This window comes from Scyliorhinus torazame, chromosome 2 (assembly GCF_047496885.1).
Source record: "Scyliorhinus torazame isolate Kashiwa2021f chromosome 2, sScyTor2.1, whole genome shotgun sequence".
Classification (NCBI taxonomy): Eukaryota; Metazoa; Chordata; class Chondrichthyes; order Carcharhiniformes; family Scyliorhinidae; genus Scyliorhinus; species Scyliorhinus torazame.
In genome coordinates, this window is record NC_092708.1 from 374,492,934 (window position 1) to 374,516,791 (window position 23,858).

Consider the following 23,858-nt stretch of genomic DNA (forward strand, 5'->3'; position numbering starts at 1 on the left):
CGTATTTATCTTTCTTCCTCACAGGAACATGCCTGTCCTGTATTCCTTTCAACTGACACTTGAAAGCCTCCCACATGTCAGATGTTGATTTGCCCTCAAACATCCGCCCCCAATCTATGTTCTTCAGTTCCCGCCTAATATTGTCATAATTAGCCTTCCCCCAATTTAGCACATTCATCCTCGGACCACTCTTATCCTTGTCCACCAGTACTTTAAAACTTACTGAATTGTGGTCACTGTTACCGAAATGCTCCCCTACTGAAACATCTACCACCTGGCCGGGCTCATTCCCCAATACCAGGTCCAGTACTGCCCCTTCCCTAGTTGGACTGTTTACATATTGTTTTAAGAAGCCCTCCTGGATGCTCCTTACAAACTCCGCCCCGTCTAAGCCCCTGGCACTAAGTGAGTCCCAGTCAATATTGGGGAAGTTGAAGTCTCCCATCACCACAACCCTGTTGTTTTTACTCTTTTCCAAAATCTGTCTACCTATCTGCTCCTCTATCTCCCGCTGGGTGTTGGGAGGCCTGTAGTATACCCCCAACATTGTGACTGCACCCTTCTTATTCCTGATCTCTACCCATATAGCCTCACTGCCCTCTGAGGTGTCCTCTCGCAGTATAGCTGTGATATTCTCCCACATCCGTAAAGCGAGAGAGCAGTACACCATTTTTAATTGCTTTCCCAATTACCGAGCCTCCCAACGTGACCTCGAATTCCCCCCCCCCCCAAAAAGCCCCAACGCACTATGAAAGGGTCCAAGGCCACACACCTGCAACCCCCCAACACCCGCACAGGGTGCCCCCAGCCCGATCGCCAGCACACAAAAATGCCAGCTTGGCACCAATAGTGCCCCTGCCAACCTGGGCACCTTGGCAGTGCCAGGTTTACACACAGGTGCAGTGCCAAGCAGGCAGTGCCAGTGTGCCAGTCGGGCAGTGCCAGCCTGACACACAGTGCCTGGGTGCCACCCTGTCAGGAGGGCATGCATATGGGGCATCCAATTACCTGGGAGACCCCAAGTGCCGTTCCATCTGGTCCCCGTTTGTGGAGACCAGGACTGAACAGCACTCGCCCAAGGTCTCCAAGGCTAGAGATTGATCCCACGCCTAGGGTAATTCCGGAATCTGCACATTAAAGTGAGACTTGCAGTCTTGCTTTAATATGTAGATTTGCCTAAAAGTGACCGGCCAGTATGGGTGCGGGCACGTAGTGCAGAGTGAGGGTTTGCTCGCCCTCCGAAGGGGAGTAGGGTTATGGGTGTGTGAGATGGGGGTTGGTGCCAGGGGCACAGTGCTGCCCACTCATCCTGGCCGCCCGGAGGAGGTTGTGCAGTTTTTTTACTGCACTGCTGGCTGGTCCTGATAGTGTTGCCCACGGCGCTCACAACTTTGGCCAGCTACGCCCAGGCCTGGCGGTGGGTGGCAATCTCCATCCCACCCATGTGTCATGGTGGCCTGTCTCTCTTCCACGGCATCCAACAGGGCCTCAAGTTCAGCGTCACTGAATCAGGGTGCCGCTCTTCTTGCTGCCAACTTGTTGGCGGGGATGAGTGTTTGTGGGGTGTGGAGTGCTTATAAGTGGCTGCAGCATGTCAGTCTCGCGAGTGTCAATTCCTAGCCCAGCGAATTGGACACCATTTTCATTGCAATCGATCATGCGCCACATGGCACCAGAACTAGCCCATTACAGGTTCCTGAATTGCTCTGGGAACTGCATCAATTTTGTTGTCGGGGCTGTCCACCGATTCAGTCCCGGCGTCAACACTTTGTTTCAGAGAATCCCGCCGACAATGTTTTGGCCTCAACTACTTTATGTGCTAGCGAATTCCACAGGCTCACCACTCTTTGGATGAAGCAATTTGTCCTAATCACAGTCGTAAATGGTCTACCCCGTACCATCAGATTGTGACCTCCTGGTTCTGGACTTCCCCCGCCATCTTGAGCAACCTTTTTGCATCTACCCTATCTCGGCCAGTTAGATTTTGGTAAGTTTCTATGAGATCCCCCTTCATTATTCTGAACCGCAGGGAATATAATCCTAACCGACTCATTCTCTTCTAATACATCAGTCCTGCCATTTCAGGAATCAGTCTGGTAAACCTTCACTGCTTCCCCTCTATAATAAGAACATCCTTCTCTCAGATAAGACCAAAACTGCACACAATACTCCAGGTGTGTTCTCACCAAGGCCCTGTATATTTGCATCAAACTATCCCTGCTCCTGCACTTGAATCCTCTCACTATGAAGGCCAACCTATCATTTGCCTTCTTTACCACCTGCTGTACCTGCATGGTTACCTTCAGTGACAGGTGTACGAGAACGCCCAGGTCTTGTTGCATACTCCCCCCTCTTAATTTATAGCCATTAAGATAATGTCTCCCTGTTTTTGCTACTTAACTGGATAACCTCACATTTATCCACATTGTACAGCACCTGCAATACATTTCCCCACTCACTCAGCTTGTCCAAATCACACTAAAGTGTCTATGCATCCTCCTCACAGTTCACCCTCCCATCCAGCTTTGTGTCAGCTGTAAATTTGGGGATATTACATTTAGTTCCCTCATCTAAATCATTAATATATATTGTGAATAGCTGGAGTCCTAGCCCAGATCCCTGCCCTACCTCACTAGTCACTGTCCACCATTCGGGAAAATGTATTCCTTTATTCCTACTCTTGATTTGTCTGCCAACCATTTTTCTATCCATCCAATACACTACCCCTAATCCCATGCACTTTAATTTTCCACACTAATCTCTTACGTGGGACTTTGTCGAAAGCCTTCTGAAAGTCCAAATAAACTATATCCACTGGTTGTCCCTCATCAACTCTACTGGTTGCATCCTTGAAAATTACAGTATAGTTGTCAACCATGATTTCGCTTTCATAAATCCAAGCTAACTCTTTCCTATTCTGCCACTATTTTCCAAGTGCTCTGCTATTACATCTTCCATAATGGACTCTAGAATTTTCCCCACTTCCAACATCAGGCTGACTGCACTACAATCTTGTTTTCTCTCTACCTCCCTTTTTAAATAGTGGGGTTACATTAGCTACCCTCCAGTCTTTAGGAACTGTTCCAGAGTCTACTGAATCTTGGAACATGACCACCAATGCATCCACTATTTCTAGGGCCACTTCCTTAAGTTCTCTGGGATGTAGCCTATCAGGCCCTGGAGATTTATCAACCTTCAATCTCATCAATTTCCCCAACACCATTCCTCTACTAATACAGATTTCTTTCAATTCTTTCCCTTCACTAAACTATGTTCCTCAACATTTCCAATATGTTATTTGTGAAGACAGAACTAAAGTATGTATTTAGTTGGTCAGCCATTTCTTTACGACACAGGAAAAATGCTTTCCATGCTGTAAACTTCTATGATTCTATAGAGGGTTATGGGCCAAGTGCGGGCAACTGGGACTAGCTTAATGGTAAAAACTGGGCAGCATGGACTGGTTGGGCCGAAGGGCCTGTTTCCATGCTGTAAACTTCTATGATTCTTCTTCTATGCTGGAAAAGACAACTTCAAGACACAGCAGGATGGTAGATTGAGAATGTTCAAGAAGCAATATACCACTCTAAACCTTCGTTATATCAGTGTCTTTGTTTGGATAACAGATGTTTAGAACCTAGTGAACTTTATATTAAGAGGTGTTTATCGATCCTATCTGATCTCCACTTAATTCTAATTCAACAACTGTGACAGAAGGATTTTCCCAAAAGTCTGTGTATACATTAGATCGCAATCTGAATATGATAAATGGCTTGAGCAAACATTGAATTAGCATATCGTATTCACATATTTCCCGTTCCATGGCATCACTAGATTTTATCCATCTAGACATTACATCTGCTTCATTTACTAAACTGCAATTTTAAATACACAAGTGATCAGCTGTGACAGCTTCCACTTTCAACATTCTCACCTTGCCCAAAAAACTTGAATGGAAAGTAGAATTTTACCTACTTTTAAAATGCCTTAATTAGACAATCTTCAATCCAGTCCACCCTTCCAATCAGGTGATGTAACAGACATGACATGTCATTATGCCAGTTACTATAAAAGTAAAGTCGCCATAGTCCCAGATGACCATAGGCTGCTTTCCTCTTTGAGGAGAGCTGACGAGTGATGATTTAACCTGAGGATCACCATATCTCAGGCGAGGAGCTAGGTTGAGAAGATGGGCCGTCATGAATAACCTCAGCTGGTATGGGAACTGAATCTTTGCTACTGGTCTCGCTCTGCATCACAAACCAGCTGTCTAGCCAACTGAGCAAAACCGGCCCCCAATTTAGCCAGTTACCCTATTTTACAGTTACAACAGTAATGTAGATCAGAAATGTAAATCATTAACTCCATCCCAGCAACCAAGGTGCCTGCCTTATTTCTAGCAGATCGTTCATGGTCTTAAAAACAACCAATAAAGTTCTTTCAAGCAGCATAGTAGCTCAATATGTATTTCTGCTCACAAATGATGTACACAGACTTGCCAACTTCACCAATGGATGATGCCAACTAAAAGAACAATTCCTCAGCAGGGAAGCACAAAGGTCAAGACTCGTTGCATAATTTCACCCAAATATCCACATTTTGCCAGTACATTCAATATATTTTGGCAGGCTATCAATGTAGGAATTACTGTCCGATATAAGCGAACCAAAAGCTTTTGAACTGATATATCGGTCAGGCTTGGTGCTTTTATTTCTATAGGTGAAAATAAATATTTTGTTTTAAGTTGGAGAAATAGAACATACATCTTATTCTAACCTTTTTAAAATGAGAAATAAAATTTGCAACACGAGACCCAGTACTGTAAAATGAGATGATTTATCTTCCAAACATCAGCTGTAACCTCAATCAGCAATTTGACAATGGTTGCTGCCATCCTTTCTGTTCCTGTACACCAATCAAAACATTTGTTACTTAATCCTGCAACAAGTTAGGGATTGCAAAAAAAATGTCCCTAATCAATGCCCAGAAGCAAAAAGGATGCAGATCCCTTACTGTATCCCTGCTTAACTGACATCACCCAAAGTGCATTGGAATTTCTGCCAAGTTTGGAGCAAGTCGTGTTTTTAACAAAAAAAAAAATCATAGGACCAATATTTTGCTTTCCACTTTTTCTTTAAGTTCTTACTCATCTTCCTAAAATCCAAGTTCTCGAATAATCCAATGACAGGTGAGACCAGGTCATTCCAGATAAAACAATCTCAACAGTGCCATCATCAGTAGCACCAGAAATCAGGCTCTCTCCCAAAACCAGGACAGGCTGAAACAATCATAAAATTTACAGTGCAGAATGAGATCATTCGGCCCATCGAGTCTGCCTTGTAAAGAGCACCCAATTCATTTTTCCCAATTAAGGGACAATTCAGCATGGCCGATCCACCTGCACATCTTTGGGTTGTGGGGGCGAAACCCACACAAATACAGGGAGAATGTTCAAACTCCACACGGACAATGACCGAGAGCCGGGATCGAACCTGGGACCCCGGCGCCGCGAGTCTGCAGTGCTAATCACTGTGCCGCCCCTAAGAGCACTCTACTTAAGCCCACACCTCCACCCTATCCCCGTAACCCAACCTAACCTTTTTGAACATTATGGGCAATTTAGCATAGCCAATCCACCTAGCCTGCACATCTTTGGACTGTGGTAGGGAACCGGAGCACCCGGAGGAAACCCACGCAGACATGGGGAGAGCGTGCAGACTCTGCAGACAGTGACCCAAGCCGGGAATCGAACCTGGGACCATGGAGTTGTCAAACAACAGTGCTAACCACTATTATCTATATCTCTAAATCAATTTGGGACTGGGCGGAAATCTAACAGGTCTCCAACATATTCTCCAAAGGGAAAAACTGTTGGAAGGGAGACGAGAAGTGAAAAGGAAAATCAAACTGAACACTGGTCAATTTACACATTTTCTGTCATCGTGACTTCACAGGGCTCAGAACCTTGCACTCCAACTAATCAGACGATGCCTATATATTGCCTGCAATACTTATAGTGCCTAGGTGGTAAGAATGCCTTAAAGTGCATCATCATCTCTTCTCGCTGATCCGACCATTTCCTCTCTGCGAAGTGCTACATAAGACTGTAGCAACTTCTCAAGACTTTTTGAAGGGTTCAAACAGATCACAGGCCAAGATTGTGATTCAAACCAGGTTCTCTCCGGTCCACTACTCCAGTACCTATTGACTTTTGAAGAGAACAAATTAAACATGTGACGTGTGACTTCTTCTGAAGTATATGCTAAATGTCAGTCCCCAAATAAACTATCCGGATTTTTTTCATCTTTTAGTGCATGTATTTCAAAGTAGCAACAAATCTGAAAGTTTGCTTTTTCTTTCCCTTCACCTCACCTGTAAAGCCACGGAGGCGTAATCTGGATGTTGCGGAGTGGGCTGGTTAGTCTGAGTTAGTTGGCCCTGGGTATTGCTGGTGTCCCAGAGGTTCTGAGGCGGTGGAGGTTGCTGTAGATGAGGCGGCAAGGGTGGGGGTGGTATGGACGGTGGTGGAACGTTTTGATGGGCAGGGTGCTGCAGCACCGACTGCATCTGCTGCTGGTGCATTTGTTGCAGCTGCTGCATCTGCTGGAGGTGCTGCTGCCTGAGCGTCTGGAAGTTGGACGCCAAGCCGGCCGTGGGAACTGGCGGGGGTACGGTGGTCGGGCTAAGCGTGGAGCCAACGACCATGCCTGGGGCCGGCACACGGGGCCCAGGAGGCATTGGCGGCTGAGTGGCTCCGCCATAGTATGGAAGGTGTGCCCCTCCCCCACCATACCGACCCCATGACGGATACATCGGTCTTAAATCTTTAGCCAAATACTTCAAACGACGAAAATAACTCGACGGGGGTGAAATATGACGGATATTATTAAAATTCTGACAGGATGCCCTGTCGAATCGGAGCCGAAATATTCACAATAAGCAGTCAATATTTCAGACGCTCCTCCATTCTTCGCTGACCGGCGCCATTACACGAAGAACCAGAAAAACAGACGCTCTGCGTCATCACGTCACGCTCTCGCCTCCCGGCGGAAGGGCCCCAACTGCTGCCGCAAAACGCGCGCGCAAGAGCGCCTTCCCCTTTTCCGTTTTACGACACAGTGGCAAAACGATTTCCGTGAAGACTCTTTGAAAGGTTGCGAGCGCTATCTTTGTTGCAGGCACAATGGTATTCTGCCTCGTTCCAGTTCGCAGATCTCAAACAGACGATGTAGACGGGCTGCTTAGATGGGCAGGACAGTGGCAAATGGAATGTAACCCTGAAAATGTGAGGTGATGCATTTTGGGAGGACTAGCGAGGTGAGGGAACATACAATGAATTGTAGGACCCCAGGTAGTGCAGAGGAATCCTTGGTCTGTGCATGTCCATAGATCCCTGAAGACAGCAGTACAGGTGGATAAAGTGGTTAAGAAGGCATATGGGATACTTGCCTTTATTAGTTGATGTGGAGATGCCGGCGTTGGACTGGGGTGAGCACAGTAAGAAGTCTTACAACACCAGGTTAAAGTCCAACAGGTTTGTTTCAAACACTAGCTTTCAAAGAACAAAGAAATGTACAGCACAGGAACAGGCCCTTCGGCCCTCCAAGCCCGTGCCGACCATACTGCCCGACTAAACTACAATCTTCTACACTTCCTGGGTCCGTATCCTTCTATTCCCATCCTATTCATATATTTGTCAAGATGCCCCTTAAATGTCCCTATCGTCCCTGCTTCCACTACCTCCTCCGGTAGTGAGTTCCAGGCACCCACTACCCTCTGCGTAAAAAACTTGCCTCGTACATCTACTCTAAACCTTGCCCCTCTCACCTTAAACCTATGCCCCCTAGTAATTGACCCCTCTACCCTGGGGAAAAGCCTCTGACTATCCACTCTGTCTATGCCCCTCATAATTTTGTATACCTCTATCAGGTCGCTCCTCAACCTCCTTCGTTCCAGTGAGAACAAACCAAGTTTATTCAATCGCTCGTCATAGCTTATGCCCTCCATACCAGGCAACATTCTGGTAAATCTCTTCTGCACCCTCTCTAAAGCCTCCACATCCTTCTGGTAGTGTGGCGACCAGAATTGAACACTATACTCCAAGTGTGGCCTAACTAAGGTTCTATACAGCTGCAACATGACTTGCCAATTCTTATACTCAATGCCCCGGCCAATGAAGGCAAGCATGCCGTATGCCTTCTTGACTACCTTCTCCACCTGTGTTGCCCCTTTCAATGACCTGTGGACCTGTACTCCTAGATCTCTTTGACTTTCAATACTCTTGAGGGTTCTACCATCCACTGTATATTCCCTACCTGCATTAGCCCTTCCAAAATGCATTACCTCACATTTGTCCGGATTAAACTCCATCTGCCATCTCTCCGCCCAAGTCTCCAGACAATCTAAATCCTGCTGTATCCTCTGACAGTCCTCATCGCTATCCGCAATTCCACCAACCTTTGTGTCGTCTGCAAACTTACTAATCAGACCAGTTACATTTTCCTCCAAATCATTTATATATACTACAAACAGCAAAGGTCCCAACACTGATCCCTGTGGAACACCACTGGTCACAGCCCTCCAATTAGAAAAGCATCCCTCCATTGCTACCCTCTGCCTTCTATGGCCTAGCCAGTTCTGTATCCACCTTGCCAGTTCACCCCTGATCCCATGTGACTTCACCTTTTGTACTAGTCTACCATGAGGGACCTTGTCAAAGGCCTTACTGAAGTCCATATAGACAACATCTACTGCCCTACCTGCATCAATCATCTTAGTGACCTCCTCGAAAAACTCTATCAAGTTAGTGAGACACGACCTGCCCTTCACCAAACCGTGCTGCCTCTCACTAATACGTCCATTTGCTTCCAAATGGGAGTAGATCCTGTCTCGAAGAATTCTCTCCAGTAATTTCCCTACCACTACCCCTACCACAGCTCCTTCCTCAGGTGAATGAAGAGGTATGTTCCAGAAACATATATATAGACAAATTCAAAGATGCAAGACAATGCTTAGAATACGAGCATTTGCAGTTACAAGTGTTTACAGATCCAGAGATAGGGGTACCCCAGGTTAAAGAGGTGTGAATTGTCTCAAGCCAGGACAGTTGGTAGGATTTCGCAAGCCCAGGCCAGATGGTGGGGGGTGAATGTAATGCGACATGAATCCCAGGTCCCGGTTGAGGCCGCACTCATGTGTGCGGAACTTGGCTATAAGTTTCTGCTCGGCGATTCTGTGTTGTCACGCGTCCTGAAGGCCGCCTTGGAGAATGCTTACCCGGAGATCAGAGGCTGAATGCCCTTGACTGCTGAAGTGTTCCCCGACTGGAAGAGAACATTCCTGCCTGGTGATTGTCACGCAATGTCCGTTCATTCGTTGTCGCAGCGTCTGCATGGTCTCGCCAATGTACCACGCTTCGGCACATCCTTTCCTGCAGCCTATGAGGTAGACAACGTTGGCCGAGTTGCACGAGTATGTACCGTGCACCTGGTGGGTGGAGTTCTCACGTGTAATGGTGGTATCCATGTCGATGATCTGGCACGTCTTACAGAGATTGCCATGGCAGGGTTGTGTGATGTCGTGGTCGCTGTTCTGAAGGCTGGGTAGTTTGCTGCAAACAATGGTTTGTTTGAGGTTGCGCGGTTGTTTGAAGGCAAGTAGTGGGGGTGTGGAGATGACCTTGTCAAGATGTTCATCTTCATCGATGACGTGTTGACGGCTGCGAAGAAGATGTCGTAGTTTCTCCTCCGGGAAAGTATTGGACGACGAAGTGTACTCTGTCGGTTGCGTCCCGTGTTTGTCTTCTGAGGAGGTCGGTGCGGTTTTTTGCTGTGGCGGGTTGGAACTGTCGATCGATGAGTCGAGCGCCATATCCCGTTCGTACGAGGGCATCTTTCAGTGTCTGTAGATGTCTGTTACGCTCCTCCTCGTCTGAGCAGATCCTGTGTATACGGAGGGCTTGTCCATAGGGGATGGCTTCTTTAATGTGTTTAAGGTGGAAGCTGGAGAAGTGGAGCATCGTGAGGTTATCCGTTGGCTTGTGGTAAAGCGAAGTGCTGAGGTGACCGTCCTTGATGGAGATGAGTGTGTCCAAGAATGCAACTGATTTTGGAGAGTAGTCCATGGTGAGTCTGATGGTGGGATGGAACTTATTGATGTCATTGTGTAGTCGTTTCAGTGATTCTTCGCCGTGGGTCCAAAGGAAAAAAATGTAATCGATGTATCTGGTGTATAACGTCGGTTGAAGGTCCTGTGCGGCGAGGAAGTCTTGTTCAAACTTGTGCATGAAGATGTTGGCATATTGAGGTGCGAATTTGGTCCCCATGGCTGTTCCGTGCATCTGGATGAAGAACTTGTTGTCAAAGGTGAAGACGTTGTGATCCAGAATGAAGTGGATGAGTTGCAGAATTGTGTCTGGAGTTTGGCAGTTGTCGGTGTTGAGTACTGAGGCTGTTGCAGCAATGCCGTCATCATGGTGGATGCAGGTGCAGAGTGCCGAGGCGTCCATTGTGACGAGGAATGTTCCTGGTTCAACTGGTCCATGGGTGCTGAGTTTCTGTAGGAAGTCCATCGTGTCGCGACAGAAGCTGGGCGTACCTTGTACGATGGGCTTCAAGATGCCCTTGATGTAGCCAGAGAGGTTCTCACACAGGGTCCCATTGCCTGAAACGATAGGACGGCCTGGTGTGTTGGCCTTGTGCATTTTTGGGAGGCAGTAGAGATCTCCAATGCGGGAAGTTCGTGGGATGAGAGCACGTAGGGTGCTCTGAAGGTCTGGATCAGTCTGTTGAGTTGGCGGATGTGTTCCTTGGTCGGATCTGCGTGTAATTGTAGTGTTCCTGGTTATTGAGTTGTCGGAATACGTCTTTGCAGTAGTCCGTTCTGTTCAGTATGACGGTGGCCCCTCCTTTATCTGCTGGTTTGATGACGATGTTGCGGTCTTGAGAGCGCAGGTGGCATTGCGTTGTGCTTGGGTGACGTTCGGGGCTGTCTTGTGAATGCGACTGATGAATCAGGCATTGACGCGACTCTTGACGGCCTGAGCATACATGTCGAGTCTAGGGCAGCGGCCTTCCGGAGGGGTCCAATTCGACTCTTTCCTCTTCGGTTGCCGCACCGCCGATCTCTCGGTCTGCTGTTCTGGTTCATTGGTAGTCTCCTTGGGTTCGCTGTCGGTCTCTTGGGGTCTGTGGAAGAATTCCCGGAGCCTCATTCGCCTGATAAATTCCTCCGTGTCTGCCACGAGACTGATGGGGTCCATTTTGGTGGTGGTGCAGAAATTGAGCCCTCTGCTGAGGACTTCGATTTCGTCTGGTTGAAGGGTGTAGTCCGATAAGTTGACAATAGATTTCCCTGTATTTTCTACTGTGGTACCAGGGAAGGCTTGGTTGCTGCTGGTGGTGATGCTGAGTTTCTCAACCTTCCTGTTCTTGGTGTGCATATAGGTGGCATAGTATCGTTGTGTCATCTGTTTGGCGGTGTTCCGCAGCTGGTCTGAGGCACAGAATATAGGAACAAGGAGGTTGTGGGGGGAGTTGTGTAAATGGAGAACTGTGCAGTTCTGGTCACGACACTATAGGAAGGAAGTGATTGCACTAGAGAGGGTGCAGAGTACATTCACCAGGATGTTGCCTGGGCTGGTGCTTTTCAGCTATGAAGAGAGACTGGATAGGCTGGATTTGTTTTCCTTGGAGCAGAGAAGGCTAAGGGGGGGGACCTTATTGAGGTGTATAAAATATGAAACGCATAGACAGGGTGGAAAGCAAGGAACTCCTCACCCCCCCCCCCCCCAGCAGAGAGGTCAATAACCAGGGAACTTAGACTTAAGGTAAGGGACAGGATATTTAGAGGGGGGCGAGGGAAAACTTTTTCACTCAGAGAGTAGTTGGAATCTGGAAGCCACTGCCTGAAAGGGTGATTTAAGAACATAGAACATTCAGTGCAAAGGAGGCCATTCGGCCCTCACTTCCACCCTATCCCCGTAACCCAATAACCCCCATCTAACCTTTTTTGGACACAAAGGGCAATTTAGCATGGCAAATGCACCTACTCTGCGTGTCTTTGGACTGTGGGAGGAAACCCACGCAGACACGGTGTTTTTGAAAACTCACCACTATTCTTGGAAGTCCCCCTATACCAAAAGGGCCGACATTCTAAATGGTGAAACAGGGATTCTCACTTCCCGACTCCGATACAGGCTTCAGGGGTGCTATTCAGATCAAACTATGTTTTCAAGCTATCCCCCGGTATAACCCATACCTTCACCAAAGATTTCATCTACTTACCACTTAGTAGCATCGATCCTGGGTCCCGCATTGCTAAGTAAAGTAGACTTTGGAATAACTACTATTTCAGGTTAAATTAAGTTATTTTATTATATTTTTTCTTTTAAAAGCTGCAAATACTTTCTTTACAGAAAGGAAAAAGATTTTGCTTCTGGATCCTTCTGGGTGGTTGAAGGGACCTTCAGGCCCACCTTGACAATCAATCTTCTTTAAAGTCTGGTCTTCTTCAGATGTATTCGCTGGTTAGCTCAGTTGCTGTGTCCTATCTTTCCCATGTACCGAGCTATGAGAGCCGACTATCTCTGAGCTGACTCTGGCTCCTCTTTAAATTCTAGTCTTCCTTAGATGTATTAGCTGTTTTAGCTCGGCTGCTTTGCCCTGTCTCTTTCCCATGGCCGAGCTGACTGTAATCGGACTCTGAGCTGCTTCTCTTGTTCCTTCTCTGATTCTCTCTGAGTTCTGGTTGCCCTGGTCTCTCGGTTTATTTCTCTTTCTAACAGTTATTACGTTTTTATGACGTTATTGTAAAATAACTCTTATTTTCTTTGATTGTAAAAAGTATCTTTGATCTACTTTCTAATATAACTAAGTATTCATTTTGACATGACTTCATCCCATAGATCTGATTACATTGTTTCCTTTGTGATGTTCAAAATGCTTTGACTTCAAGAGGTGTTACCTTTAATTCCTGTAATTTCTATAGTTTTATTTTCCAATTGTGTCCTCAGCTCATAATTTTGACTTTGATTTTGGCTTTAAATTATGTTTCTCGTAGACTGAGTCTCCAGTTTTCTTTAATTTACCTGGTTTAGCCAATTTTCACACCTAGAATTCTCACCAAATTCAACTGAACCTCATCCATTCTTTTCCAGATGCTTACTAAGATAGTTACTTTCAATGAAGGTGTGAGCCATTGTTTTTGGCTTCATTCAAAATCCTGTTCCGTCTTGTTTGCTAAGCCTGCGTGACCAAGGCTATCTGCATTTTACAATCCTCTCCTGGCAGCTGCTGTTAACCCTTAGTGGGATCTTGCCCTGTATTCTCTCATGTTTCTCAGACCAGATATTGCCAGACTTCCATGTTTCAAATGACATCTTTCCATATTTCCAATAACAACGGAGAGAGCGTGCAGACTCCGCCCAGACAGTGACCCAGTGGGGAATCGAACCTGGGACCCTGGCGCTGCGCAGCCACAATGCTACAGTGCTGCCCACTTTGTACAGATGGGAACCCTCAAAAAATTTAAGAAGTATTTCTATGAGCATTTGAAATGCCATAGCATACAAGGCTACTGGCCAAGTGCTGGAAAATAGGATTAGAGTAGATAGGTGCTTGATGGGGTGGCGCAAACACAATGAACTGAAGGGCTTCTTTCTGTGCTGTAAAAGCTCTATGACTCTAAAAGTGTGCCTTGTAAACCTTATTTATTGAAATGATACAAAATCCAGAAAGAAATTCCTTTAAGTGAGATGAGGAGAAACATCTTTACGCCGAGTTGTTGGGATTTGGAATGCACTGCCTGGGAGTGATAAAGGCTGATTCCAGAAGTTTCAAGACAGCTGGATATATATTCAAAAGTGAATAATTTTGAGGGCTACGGACATAGGGCTGGGAAATGAGACTAGCCAGGTATCTCTTTCGGGAGCTGATGCAGACATAATGGGACGAATGGCTCCTCCTGTGCTTTAAAATTCTATTATTCTGTTCATTAATTGTCCATGATATGGGGAAGGTTCAATCTCTGAAGTGTTAATAGTCTAAATGTGTAAGTACTATGGAAGAAGCCCTCCAATTACAGGACATGCCAATTTTGCTGCAGATTATTCATCCCAGGATGCCCAAACAGTAGAGCATCATCTTGGATAGTGAACGTAATTCTATTTCATTGTTACTAAACTCAACCCAGCTGGGGATTAAGCTACTTTTGTACTCATGGTTTAATTCTATAGGTCAATTTAAATATCGTCATTGAATACTAGTGCAGAAGACGACCATTTGGCCCATCGAGTCCGCACAAAGAGCAGTCCACCCAGGTCCACTCCCCCATCTCTCTAGGTTAACTTGCACTAAGGGGCAATTTATCTTGGCCAATCCACCTAACCCGCACATCTTTGGACTGTGGGAGGAAACCAGAACACCCGGAGGAAATCCAGGCATACGGGGAGAATGTGCAAACTCCAGAGTCACCCAAGGCCAGAATTGAACCGGCACTGTGAGGCACCAGGGTTACCCACTGTGCCACCTTTACTGTAATTGCCAATTACCTAGTCGTGGCATTGATCATATCCTTAAACGGTAGTTAAGTAGTATGCTTAATATATTGCAGTGCCTGCCTTGTCTTTGATGTCTGGCAAGTAACATATCTGGCATTTAACCCAAGTTTTGCACGCAGAACCTGCTGTTGACTAACTCGTTTTACTCGATTATGTAGGGCATCTTTCAGACTCGATTATGTAGGGCAGCCAAAACTGAGCCAATTTAAATACTATACTGGAAATGAAAACTTAAAGATTAATCAGTGGATCTTCATTTCACTCAAGATACACATTTGCAATATCAGTGAAAAGGTATGATTCAGCTGTCATCCTTCCAATAACATAGGTTGATTTGGAGATTTATCAATGCAACATTTCTAACATATTGATGGAGTTTGTTTCAAAGAATAGAAACTATTTTGAATGAATCAGATGGCACTTCATGAAACAGTGAACAGTTTTGACTTGTATCTTTCAGAATGGAGAAGGCGGGGTCGATTAATAGTTCCTTTGGAGAGCCAGCACATGCCACGGTGGATATTTGGTTACCCAAATTCCCGAAGAGGCACACCAAGGTGAATGGTCTCTTTCTGTGCTGTAACTATTCTGTGATTTGGAGAGAATGATATGATGCATGCGGAATTACTGAGCCTTCAAGTGGTCTGAATCAGCACCGATGAGAAGAAGCCCAAATTGTGGTATTTTTCCGATTGATTCCTTTTGATTGAAAGTAATTTATTTGAAGATCTCAAGTCAGAAAACCTTTAACAATCTTCACCCCTTGGAAGACTGGGCAACAACAGTTGTATTTCTTTTCCTGCGTTTCAATTTGGCTGTTGCCATACATCACCACAAAGGTCCCTCTAAGCTGCATGTGCCCCAGCAAGTCACATGTTCCCACGAAGGCCATGCACAAGTCAGTCCCTACATGAGCACACAAGTGCAATCACATAAAAAGAATTAAAGGACCCACAAATTGCCTGTGCACAAGTAAAATTTACACATTTTAATGAATATTACTTCCAGAACATTTTAATCATGTTGTTCCCTTATTAAAAAACACACTTGGACATAAACAGCATGTTTCATTATTTTGTACTGCAAAGCAGATCAATGCAGCAAAATAGTCCCAGTCATAACTGAGCTTTAAATGGTATTCCATCATTAGGAACAGCATCCAACAACAACTTAGAAGGCAGCACGGTGGTTAGCACTGCTGCCTCACAGCACCAGGGACCCTGGTTCAATTCCCGGCTTCGGGTGACTGGAGTTTGCACATTCTCCCCGTGTCTGCATGGGTTTCCTCCAGGTGCTCCGATTTCCTCCAACAGTCCAAATAGGTGCAGCTTAGGTGGATTGGCCATTCTAAATGTCCCTTAGCATCCAACGGTTAGTTGGAGTTACAGGGATGAGGCGGGGGAGTTGACCTGGGTAGTGTGCTCTTTCGGAAAGTCGGTGAAGACACAAGGGGCCGAATGGCCTCCTTCTGCACTGTAGAGATTCTATAATTGATCAGGTACCTTTAAAGTGAGAAAACATATGTATCCCAAGGCACTTCACAGGAGCATTGTAAAACGTAGACCTCCTGGATTGGTCTTGTTTGCCTAATAGGGTCAGAGAGGAATTTCCCTGCCAAATTGGTGCATATTTTTGGTCTGCCATTTTGCCTCTCCAAGGAAATCATGTGGATGTGGAGTCTAACCACCGCTTCCTTCGTCTTTCTCAGCTTCTTGGTTCATTTACCACTTCATAAAGGGGTGTGAACGGTACTCCAGCTGCTTTCATTCCTGAAATGTGTACAAAGCATTTACCTTTCTTGAATCTTTTGTATAAACACTGTTTCTTGTCAAAGGCATATTTCTATTACATAATTCTTTATTCTTTGCATCCAGGATTCTTTCAGTAATCCTCTCATATCAGCTCAACACCACTTTGCCCACATTATGATGCCTGCCAATAATATTTGAAAGATCAAACAGCAATCTCCTTACATGATGGAACCTGTGGTGGGCTGTGCCATCAAAGGCATGACCATTCACCATCAGCCTGAAGACCTTCTACTGTTTTCTGAATGGCAGAGCCTATTGGGCAACCCTCCACCCGTGCTTTTGAATTAAAAATGGTGGAGAACACTCTGGAAACCATACATGTGATCCACAAGGAATCATAATTGTGTTGGACAGGAGGGATGGACCATACAATCTTCTGTCCATCACTGTTTGTACATTTGTACCATGGTACAGATGTTTTCTGGTCTTGAGTTGTACTTTTAAATGAGTCAGATACTAGTCCAAAATAAACCAAAGAACAGATCCAGTGACAGTAATCGACTAGTGGATGTAACATTGAAGAGTGAAACTGTACAAAATTATACATTGCAAAAAAAAAAAGGTAAAATCACCATCACTTAGGCATGCAGGAAATGATATTGATTCAATTCTTCACCTCTTCTCAGTGAGCTTACCTCAGCCAGTACTACGGGAGTGATGCTTATTGATATAGTTTCCCTAGCTTTAGCAAAATGCATTTACAGTTCCGGTTTCCAATTGGTAAACAATACCTCCAGTTGGAAGTAACCATATGAAGATGTAATAAAGATAAATTGAGACTCAGCTGTCATTTGCTTCAATCTGATTGTCAAAGCTCAAAGAGGGTGGCCCGTTTCAGTACCGGAACGTAACCACATCTTTTGAGCCACAATTGAGGAGGGGAGAACATGGGGGGGGGGGGGGAGAGAGAAAATCACAAGGCAATCAACCCATTTACAGATTGGAACTAATTTTCTTGAAATACCAACTTAATTTACAAATAAACAAAAATCTTTTCTGAAGAATGTAGAACGTGCACATGCCAAGTGTTTATTAAGGAAGTTCCCAGGCAAGTGCATTTCACCCGACAAGGAGCACACAATCCTCAGCAGCAAATAGAATATAGTTGCCTTTTCAAAGTCTGGGGGCACCGTAATCATCTGGCATCCGTTCAATGTTGTACCTGAAAGAAAAATAATTTTGTACAGCAGAGAGCTCATTATCAAACTGCCTTTCAACACAATCAGTCCAGCATACATGCAAGAAAGGAAGAATGAATTGCATTTAATATACCTTTTATAACCTCAGAATGTTCCGAAGTCTTTCATAGCCAATTAATTTTAAAGTGCAGTAATTGCCTATTAATTTAGGCAATAACGCAGCCAATCTTTGCACACAGTAAGATCCACAAACAACACTGCGATAAATGACCAGTTAATGTGTTTAATGCTCTAGGTTGACGTTCGCCGTTTTGTTGGTAAATGCTTCCTGCTCATCTTCAAGTAATGTCATGGGATTCTTGATAATTTTCAAGGCCTACTTTAATAAGACATTCAAAGCAGCAGTCCCACCATCCCGTCACTCCACAATAAGGAGATATTGTTGAATGACTGCTGTATTGTCAGAGATGCCATGCTGAAATGGCATACTAGATTGTCAAACTAGATTAAAGCTACTCACAATTATTGCAATACCTTCCTTAAAAACCTTCATTATTTCTCGATATATAGCCTGTCCTTCAGTCGATAGATTTGGGGGCCTTTAGGCAACTCCCACCAGTGACTTCTTTCCCTTGCTGTTTCATATATCTATCTAAACGGATTCTACACCTTGATCTTGAGCTAAGAATATTTCCCAAAGCAGTACTGATCCCATCCTTTATTGATAGAGCGAACCCATCTCCTTGCTCTTTCTTCCTATCCTTTCAAAATGTCAAGTATCCCAGAATATTCAGTTACCACCCTTGGTCACCTTGCAACCACTATTTGGGTATGATAGGATATCCATTACATTTATTTCTACGCATGCCATCAATTCACCTATCTTGTATTTTCTATTCCTTCCTGTTGCACTTGTAGGTAAATTAATGTCACATGAATAGTTTAGTTTAGTGTAGCAATCAATTAATGTACAATTATTTGATTCAGATTAAATTTGTAATGAATTTTAGTTTTAGCATCATGTGACTGTCTTAGCTTCACTGAACAGGACATTGCATCTGAACAGGACATTGGATATGAGACAGAATAAAGCTAACTTTGGATCAGCTAAGCACAGATAACACCTTCAAGGTTGAATGGACAGCTCACATTTGTTTTGAGTAAAAGAAAGGTTAGCAAGAATTTATGGGTTCAAGAGGGAAGAATAACCACAGATGCTCTTTACATTAGTTTAGCTCATAAGTTGTTAAGAAGAAGCAACCTTTAACTTGGTATTAGAGTTAAACTGTGTGACACTATGTGATTAATTTTAAAAGTGTTGAATAATAAAGATCTAAAGAACCGTACTATGTATTAACAAAATGTGTAAGGAAACTGGTTTAGAATGTCACATTTTAAACAGTGACTATGGCTATACACTTATACTGTATACTCACTTTATAACTTTAGGTACAACTTGTATTGTAACTTTCTGTGTTAGTATCTTGTAGTATTCAGTATTATATATGCATAGTTTTTAAGTTGTAAGCAATTTTACCACTTTATTCTTTATTCCTACAGATAAAGTACAGGGCTTCTAAAGCAATCGATTATAAGGATTTGATTTAATGAGATGTACCAATTAAGCAAATCCCAAGACCGATGCACTCAAAAGGATAAGATAGCATACTTCTTTTATCCGAAACAATAGGCAAGGAAGAAGTCATAAAACATCATTTGATCTTAGCAGGATGTGACAAGAACAAACTTTAATGAGAGGGATGGTCCCACACCTTAAAGGGGCAGTTAGAGGACAAAGGGAAATTATATCAATAGATGACCATCACCCTCAGGAAACCAATTAGAAACTGATCATGCCCGCCTAGACCAATCACAGATTGATCATGCACTCCTTAAGCCAATTAAGAATTAGCCATGCCTCATTCAGACCAATCAGGAAACAATATAATTGACCATGTTTTGGGTTGTTGCTTGGAAAGGGTTAATAAACAATAGATCTCAGTGAGCAAGGGCACACCAAGTTTGAAAGTGATGTTTGCAGAGCCTGCTGTCCACAAGGAAGCTGAAGACCCACAGGTTACGGGAAGAGAACGGAAGCCAAGTGTCGCCTTACGCTCCAAGATGAACCAGAAAGCAAGAGCCGGAGAACACCAGTCAATCACAGTAGCACAGCATTTAGCACTGTTGCTTCACAGCGCCAGGGACCCGGGTTCGATTCCTGGCTTGGGTCACTGTCTGTGCGGAGTCTGCACGTTCTCCCTGTGTCTACGTGGGTTTCCTCCGGGTGCTCCGTTTTCCTCCTATAAGTTCTGAAAGACGTGCTGGTTAGGTGAATTGGACATTCTGAATTCCCCCTCAGTGTACCCGCACAGGCGCCTTGGTGTGGCGACTGGGGGATTTTCACAGCAGCTTCATTGCAGTGTTAACATAAGCCTACTTGTAACACTAATAAAAATTCTCTGCCCTGTTCTGTTCAGTATTAATTTATAACTTTAGTAAAGTTTCCTGAGGTACTTCACCAGACTGCCTCCTGTTGCCTTTTTTGGTCAAAGTCTCAAATGAACAAAATTGAATTTAAGTTCAAACAATATCTAGAACTTGCAACTCTGATTAACCATTGCCCTGTGCTACGTGTCCTTTCTCCTCAACTTTCTACATTTCACATCCCCTGAATTCCACCTATGTCACCTGCCCACCCCCACCAGCATTTAGCTTAAAGTCCTATCTACAGCATTGGCTATTCAATTCACCAGACATTGGTTCAAGTGAAGCCCGCCCCAATGGAACAGCTCCTAGCTTCCCAATACTGCTGGCAGTGCCCCATGAATTGAAGCCCATTGCGCCCACACAATACTTTGAGCCACATATTCAACTCTCATCTTATTTACCATATGCCAATTTGCTCATGGCTCGGTTAGTAACCCAGAGATTAATACCTCTATGGTTCTGCTTTTTAATTTAGTCCCTAGCTGCAGATATTGCCTTAGCCATACCTGTAATGTTGGTATGCCGGTGGACCATGGCAACTGGATCCTTCCTGTATGCATTCATGTTCATTCCTAGTTGGAACAAGGTCCCCTTTAAGAGCTCGATCACGAGACATACTGTGACACTATCGGCAGTTTGGGCGGGCTAACAGTCAGTCTGTTCTAGCAGCCTGTGTGTAAATAGCTCCCTAATAAAAGTTGTTTGTATCCTTGTGGGCTGCAAGCCTGTACTTTAAAAATACACAAAGAAAACTGGCGACAAGGTGGTTCAAACACCCGAAAAAGGACTGCAGAAATCTGGCGGAGTAAGAAATAGCTCCATGCTGTAGTCATCCAAAAAGGATTAAGATGATAAAAACATTGCTGTACCAAAGCTGGCAATGGAGGGGTGCCAAATAATAGTAGCAGCCATTGAACCAAAATTTAAACACAGATTTTGGGGGAAGCAGCATCAAAAGAAGCTAGCCACATGCTCTGCTTGAAAGGTTCTGAAACAGTGCTCCCTCTACTTCGAGTAGCAAGTAAAGCAACAAATTCCTTGCAAATTATATGGGTTTTTTGCGAGACCCCTTGAAAACTCAGAAAAGAACAGGCTGAGAGAGAGAGAAAAGAGAGAGCTTCAGCCTCCTGCGAGGTCTGGTGCAGCCAGAAAAACTAGGCTTGAAAACCTATGATGAGATTGTGGAGATATTGCAGTGCCACTTTGCTCACTGCCAAGAGGTTTGGGTTCCATAAATGTAACTAACAATTAAATTTGAGCATTAAAATCCATAAAATATCAGCTGAGACAGATTCTAGATTGCCAACATTGTGCAAAAACTGGGCACACAGCAACTGATTGCTGGAATAAAGATGCAAAATGCAAGAATTGTGGTAAAAATGGGCATTAAGAATGTGCGTGTTGGAGAAAAAAACAAGCTTCAAACCAGAATTATCGAAAACAAGAACCAAATACATCAAATAAAAAAAACAAAGAGGGAAAAACATCCACGTGATACAAAAAGGGTGCATAAAAGGACCAGAGTCACAGTCAGGTTAACTGTTGTGTGTGCTGGCTACAGCTGGTGCATTGAACCGTTAACTGGGCCATTCCTTTACAGGACAAACAATCGGTGAAAGTAGAGGTGGGCACAGCCGTTTCATTGATACCAGAAACTGTTTACCAAGAGAACGACGACATATTGCTTGGAAAGCCTCACAGAAAACACTTAAAACCTATACCAGGGAAGTAGTGTCATTGAGGGGCAGTATCAATGTAGTGCAGCTGAATGGACAGACCACAGACTTGCCCCTGCACATTTTATGTAACTTTCCGACCCTAATGGGGAGAACCTGGCTGGAGAGTATCAAGCTGAACTGGGCCGAGGGAAATCTCATATCAGGAGGCCCAACCAAAAGCCTAAAGAAACAAAGTAGCAGCTGCTGAAGAAGCTCTAACTTTGGCCAAGGCTCAGGCTAGCAATGCTGGAACCAAAACAACAAAGGCTCAGCATACTGTCACAAATGTGACTCAGGATCAAGAATCAACGGGTGAAGTTGCAGATGAACGCTTTGACAAAAATGAAGGTCAAATGTATACTGGAAAATTCGACGAGGATGTCTGGAATGCATTTATGTGCTCCCTTTGTAAATTCCGACCCACAGAGGAACAAGAAAGTGAGGCGCATCGCGAAACACCTTACCATAAGGAACCTCTCCAGTTTATTGCAAAGAACATTCAGTTAGGGAAAGAGATGCTGACTCTCTTCATGCATCAATGGTCAACAAGAATAAAAAGATTGCTGATCGTAAACAACAGCAACAACAGAAGCAAAAAGACCAGCACAGAAATTAATGAAGAACATTTGGATGGGGGTAGTGCCAGATGATCAAATGAAAAGAGTTGGAGCTGCTCAGAGTGCAGTCTGCAACACCAATATTCCTTTACTATTTAATTCTGTCGAGCAGCATCTGAACTCCAATGAGTATACCAACAGCAAGAAGAATTACCATAACCTGACTTTGCTTAACAACCCAACGCTAAAGGCTAAATTTGTATGTTCTTAAAGGGCAAGAACCCTTTTGGGAATCCTCAGGAGTAACAACTTCAACTAGATAATTTAGAAGCTGCATTCAAGAAACAGTACCTAAAACGCAAGGGTTAATGCAGCGAGAATGAAATTTGCAGGGTCTGACGGAGGCATACCACAATCTGGGAAAGGCACCTTAGAGGCTGCCACGAGATCCAGGTAAAGGGAGCCCTGCTATCCAGCCTGGAGAAACAGCGGCTGGCAACTAAAACAAAAAGATTGACAACCTGGGGAAAGAACTGAAGAATTAGCACCTGAAATGAAAACTCTGATAAAGCAGTCGAGTCAGGTTTCACAACGCGAGAAGAGGTCTAAACGCGATATTTTTCAGAAAGGTGAAGAAGTATTGACAAGGAACATACCACCAGTGAGAAGTGGATACGAGTCATCATATTAGCAGAGACAGGACACCATTCAAATTTGCAATGATGTCCTGTGAAGACATGCTGACCAACTTTTAGGAGCTAGAACAAAGTTGTCAGAGACAGAGTCAACCGAGAGTACGCAACAAACTGTGTTAAGTCTGTACATACAGAGTCAACCGAGAGCCCAGCAATACCGGAAACAACTGTGGGAGACAGTACCTCAGTTGAGGACATTTCAACACCATGTCAACCTCCAAATCCAGTTGAGAACACTACAGACAACATCAAAACTCAACCAAAAACACAGTCAACGCAAAAAAGCAAATCATAGAATTTACAGTGCAGAAGGAGGCCATTCGGCCCAACGAGTCTGCACCGGCCCTTACAAAGAGCACCCTACTCACGCCTACGTATCTAGCCTATCCCCATAACCCAGTAACCCCCACTTAACATTTTTTGGGCAGTAAGGGCAATTAAACACGGCCAATCCACCTAACCGCACATCTTTGGACTGTGGGAGGAAACCGGAGCACCCGGAGGAAACCCACGCACACACGGGGAGAACATGCAGACTCCGCACAGACAGTGACCCAGCCGGGAATCGAACCTGGGACCCTGGAGCTGTGAAGCAACTGTGCTAACCACTATGCTACCGTGCTGCTCGAGGTTCACCAACAACTGCACATGAAACTACGTTCTCCAAAACATCTAGCCCATTGACTGCTGTGTTTGTTGATTGTCCTAGTTGTAAATATTGATTGCTAATATTATGCTATGTTTCATTGCAGGAATCTCTGATGTAAAGGGGGAGGAAAGTGTTGTGTATTCATGTTTGCTCCTAGTTGGAACAAGGTCAACTTGACATACTGATGATGTCATTGGCAGTTTGGGCAGGCTAACTGTCAGTCAGTTCCAGCAGCCTGTGTGTAA

The 23,858-nt window shown here is 44.6% G+C and overlaps 2 protein-coding genes across 7 annotated transcripts in view; both read right to left on the bottom strand.

Moving 5' to 3' along the window:
• ylpm1 (YLP motif containing 1) overlaps positions 1 to 7,012 on the bottom strand; it is a 155,579-nt gene extending 148,567 nt beyond the window's left edge. For all 3 annotated transcript variants that reach the window (XM_072493210.1, XM_072493217.1, XM_072493202.1), the window contains exon 1: positions 6,373 to 7,012. In XM_072493210.1, coding sequence (XP_072349311.1) covers positions 6,373 to 6,813 — 441 coding nt within the window. In that variant the 5' untranslated portion in view covers positions 6,814 to 7,012. The remainder of the gene's footprint in view (positions 1 to 6,372) is intronic.
• An 8,518-nt stretch (positions 7,013 to 15,530) lies between these two features.
• fcf1 (FCF1 rRNA-processing protein) overlaps positions 15,531 to 23,858 on the bottom strand; it is a 45,279-nt gene continuing 36,951 nt past the window's right edge. For 3 of the 4 annotated variants that reach the window (XM_072493283.1, XM_072493302.1, XM_072493292.1), the window contains exon 8: positions 15,531 to 17,530. In XM_072493283.1, the coding sequence (XP_072349384.1) occupies positions 17,482 to 17,530 (49 nt within the window). In that variant the 3' untranslated portion in view covers positions 15,531 to 17,481. The remainder of the gene's footprint in view (positions 17,531 to 23,858) is intronic. The other variant, XM_072493273.1, reaches the window with a different exon arrangement.